General features: G+C 47.0%; 1 protein-coding gene across 1 annotated transcript; it reads right to left on the bottom strand.

Annotated features, from left to right (window-relative positions):
• Window positions 1-3,081: 3,081 nt before the first annotated feature.
• On the bottom strand, window positions 3,082-3,735 carry SCP2D1 (SCP2 sterol-binding domain containing 1). Its single transcript, XM_012657211.1, has one exon. The coding sequence runs from the start codon at window positions 3,649-3,651 to the stop codon at window positions 3,181-3,183; it is 471 nt and encodes a 156-aa protein (XP_012512665.1). The 5' UTR covers window positions 3,652-3,735; the 3' UTR covers window positions 3,082-3,180.
• Between the last annotated feature and the right edge of the window lie 754 nt (window positions 3,736-4,489).

The raw sequence follows: 4,489 nt of genomic DNA, 5'->3' as shown, positions 1-4,489 counted from the left end.
GTAATCTGCCGTGGCGAGGGCTGCTGGCCTGTTCCCAGATGGGAAGCTGGGGCAAGAGGTGGTTCATTAATCACCTGTGAGGACGTAGATGGGAGATGGAGACCCTGGGCTCAGAACAGTGTTTTCTGATTCCAAAGCTGAGTACTCCCAGCCGCCACACATGGCATCCTAGCATCTAGTGTTTTGTTTCCTTTGATTGAAAGGGGTTTGCTGCTGCATTCCCTGAGGCCTGGGCTCCTCTCTGCCTCCCTAGCTGGACACCTCCCCCTCCTGGCTCCGGGCTTCTTCTCCTCCAGCTCTTCAGCCCTCCAGCCCCGGCGCAGCACCCCTCCTCTGCCCCTCCTACATCCCAGCCTCCCAGATTCCGTTCTCCCTGCTTGCTTATAGCCCAGTCTCTTGCTTTCCTAGTTCCAAACTCTTGGGAAAGGGTCATTTTTCTGTCCCAAGTCAGAATGGGTCATAAGTTCAGATGCCAGCCCAGGCATGACCCTATGTAACCCCTCTTCACCTGCTCTGTCCCAGGGCCCAACAGCAGAGGCTACGATCTACACACATACGAGGAGGACCCCTGATAAACAGGGGCTTAGGTGAGCCATTCCCCTTATGTGGGTGCAACAGCATCCCCCACACCTGCCGGCCCCATGCCAACACTCATAAACGCAACTGGGATGGGGCAGCCTGGACCAGTTGAGCCAAGCACTCCCGACGGTGCTCACCATCCGTCAGAAGTCTCTGAGACCTCCACAGCTGCCCGGGGTGGGGGGCCTTGGTGGGAACAGCCTGTGGATGTTTAATGACCCAGGTGAGGAAAGAAGCCAGGGTGCCCACCAAGTTCCCAAGTACAGCCCCTTAGCAGCTTCTTACCACGCAGCAGAGCACTCACTGGGCCAATGTTCTTCCTTTCCCACAGAGAGATGATATTCCGTTAACAACAAGCCCTCACTCTGCCTTTGTCTAATGTGGACAACACAAGAAGGCCTCTGCAGAGCCGTCCGATTCAGTAAGGGCTTGGGAAACCAGACCTGTGATGAGGGTGGAAGACTCATTTTGCTGAGGGAAGGGCAGTTATAGATCCCCTTCAGAAACACAACCACACAAGGGCCGTGTTTTGAATGGAGGGGGCAGGTTCTCAAAGGCAGCTTTATTAGCTTATGTAACACATAGTAAACCGCATATGTATATATAAGGTGTACAATTTGATGTTTTGACCTATATATACACCTGGGAAAACCTCCCCACAAGCAGGATAGTGAATATACCCATCACTCCTGAGTCTCCTCGTGTCTCTTTGTCGTACCTTCCCCACTCGCCACGACCCTTGCTCTTGGCAACCACTGATCTCTTTTTCTGTCACCACGGTTTGCATTTTCTAGTATTTTCTATAAATAAAATCATATAGTATGTGCTCTGTTTTCTCTGGCTTCTCTCTCTCAGCATAATTATTTTGACGTTCATCCATGTTGTTGTGTGTGCACCAATAATTCATTCCTTTTTATTGCTAAGTAATATTCCACAGCATGTCATAGCACAATTTGCTCATCCATTCACCTATCGATGGACATCTGGCTTACTTCCAGAGTAAGACTACTATAAACACAGCTGCCGTGAACATTCACACACAAGTTTTTGTACTGGTACATAAGCTTTCTTTTCTCGTGGGAAAATACCTAAGAATGGAATGGCTGGATCTTTACAGCAGTTTTGATGAAACTTTCATCTGGGTTTCAGAGTATGCACACTGTGTATATTTAACCTGCAAGATAATGGTACACACAGACCACATGTGAACCAATGACATACACGCTCACCCATAAGGAGGTCACTTCAGCTGCAGCCAACTTTATCTTAGTTCTCCCAGATAACATGTGAAGGGAAAATCTCCCAGGAGTTTGGAAAATCCTCAGTGCATAGGCTCCTACTGACATCAACACTTTAGAAATGGCTCACAGAGAGCTATGTGATCTTTCTCCAGGAGACCCTTTCAATAATGGCAGCATAGGCTGGGCGTGGTGGCTCATGCCTGTAATCCTAGCTCTCTGGGAGGCCGAGGCGGGCAGATTGTTTGAGCTCAGGAGTTCAAAACCAGCCTGAGCAAGAACAAGACCCTGTCTCTACTAAAAAAATGGAAAGAAATTAGCTGGGCAACTAAAAATATATAGAAAAAATTAGCCGGCCATGGTGGCGCATGCCTGTAGTCCCAGCCACTCGGGAGGCTGAGGCAGAGGGATTGCTTGAGCCCAGGATTTTGAGGTTGCTGTGAGCTAGGCTGATGCCACGGCACTCTAGCCCGGGAAACACAATGAGACTCTGTCTCAAAAAAAAAAAAAATAATAATAATAATAATAATAATAATGATAATGGTAGGATCACACTGGTCTAGGATAGAATAGTTATGGTCAAAACACTGAAAGCCTTGACATGAAGTGAAGCAGGACAGGGGTTCCCCAAGGGTGGTCCCATCAGCGTCACCTGGGAACTTGTTAGAAATGTTCACTTTCTCCAGCCCAGACCTACTGAGTAGAAACTCCGTGGTGACCTAGCAATCTGGACGTTAACCAACTTTCCAAGTGATTCTGATGCAAGCTCCAGTTTAGGAACCACTGGCCTAGAACATCTGTCAAGCGAGTCAACTCTCCTGGAATTGAATCTGTCAGAAGTTATAACATGTCAAGAGCATTACCCTTCTATTTCCTGGGTTCCACCCACAAAGCTATGGTGCCCACCCTCTAAGAGCCCTGCAACCCCATGTCAAAATCTCCTCATGAAACCAAGATACCACATGGAATGCAGACCTGCACAATAACGGTTATCACTTCTTTCCCAAAGCACCAAACTTTAAACAAAGAGAAAATAAAATTCTCAGGAATGCAATCATTGGAGCATTTAAATCCAACTGTCATAGTTGCCCATTTCTCTATATGTGGCTTTTACCCTGGCATATTACAACATAAATGGAGCAAAGAACAGAAAAAGACAAAGATTGTAGGTGATTCACTGCAACAGTCTTTACTGCTCTAGAACTCTCACTGTAAATTTACACATTAGCAGGAAAATTAATCATACTTGAATAGGAAGAATTTCAGTAAAAATATTGAATATTTTTTACTTTAATCTTCAGATTAAGCATGATTTCCACTTGACACAATCAGAGAGAAGTTCTTCCTTGGTATTTCTGCATGCTTAAAATTTAGCCCAATCTTTGAAAACTCTTTCCAGCTTCTGGCCAAGCAGAACTTTGCCACTCACTTTGAACTTTCCCGCAAGGAAAGCCTTCTGTGGGTTCATCTTGCCCAAAACCAGCTCCATAAAGACAGTCTCTGGGATTGTGAAGACAGTGTCTGCTGGGAGCCTGGCAGAGCCCGGATACATGTCTCCAGAACCATTCTTCAGATCAATGGTCCACTGCAGAATGGTCTTCCTATCTTTGGTGATGTCCAGCTGAAAGATGGCATTGACTTTCTTCACCAGTTGGGCTCCCACCTCTTTGATGTGATGGCTGATGTCCTCGAACACTGGAATGCTCTGGAATCCTGATAGCTCCAGAGGAAGGGGCACGGCAGGTTCCCGAGCTGAACCCAGGGCCTTAAGCTGGCCCGCCTGGGGTCCATCCCCTGCTTTGATCTTGGGTTGATGGTCAATTCTCTTCCACATCTTCCTGTGCTGGTCCTCTTGACCTTGCTGTCTGGTCTGTGAGCAGCTGCGATCAGATTAATACCCACAGGTCAGATTGTGACATCAAAGGTAAGGCCCAAGCAGGGACTGAGCCTGGTGTGTGTGCCACAGTCTTATTGGCCAAACAAATGCTAAAGTGTGACATGAGCTGAGGGCTTGGACAGTTAATTGTGAGGCAGATCCACACACATACACTCCCCAAACCAATCAAGGTTGTCGATCCCACAAGCCCAAAAGGTCTGGACCCTGCCATGGGGCTAAGGGAAACTGGCCCCAGAAGGTTCTTTGGTGACATGCTCTGTCTTTGCAAGGCAGGCATCTCCGAGGTAGCAACCCTAACTGGGAGAGTAGTTATTCTGATTCCTCTAATGTGAAAAATGCTTAAGTCACAGATCCTGGTGCTGAATTTGGCTTTCACTGGCTGCTGGTAGAAGGAGAAATGCTTTTAGACCAAAGTAGCTGATTGCAGAAGGCATCAATGCCAGCCAGGGCCTGCATCAGAAACTTTCCAGAGGCAGAGAGAAAGAGAGAGATAGAGAGAAGAAATATCCCTAAGGATTGGCAGAAGATGTTGCTGGTCTCATAGGATAATTACATATGATAACATAGCCCTTACTCTGAGCCAAGGTGCTGAGTCCTGATCACTGTACATGTATTAGCACGTTTCATCCTCATTACAACCCTCTGTAGTAGGTACTATTTTTATCCCCATTTTACAGATGAAGAAACTGAGGGAAGGAGAAGTGAAGTGACTCATCCAAAGTCACACAGCTAGTAAAGTAGTGTATCCAGATTCAAGCAGAGGCAGAATGACTCT

The sequence above is a fragment of the Propithecus coquereli genome, unplaced genomic scaffold (assembly GCF_000956105.1).
Source record: "Propithecus coquereli isolate 6110/MARCELLA unplaced genomic scaffold, Pcoq_1.0 Scaffold533, whole genome shotgun sequence".
In the NCBI taxonomy this organism is placed as follows: domain Eukaryota; kingdom Metazoa; phylum Chordata; class Mammalia; order Primates; family Indriidae; genus Propithecus; species Propithecus coquereli.
Note: the sequence above shows the minus strand (reverse complement) of the source record. Positions and strands in the feature narration are given on the sequence as shown.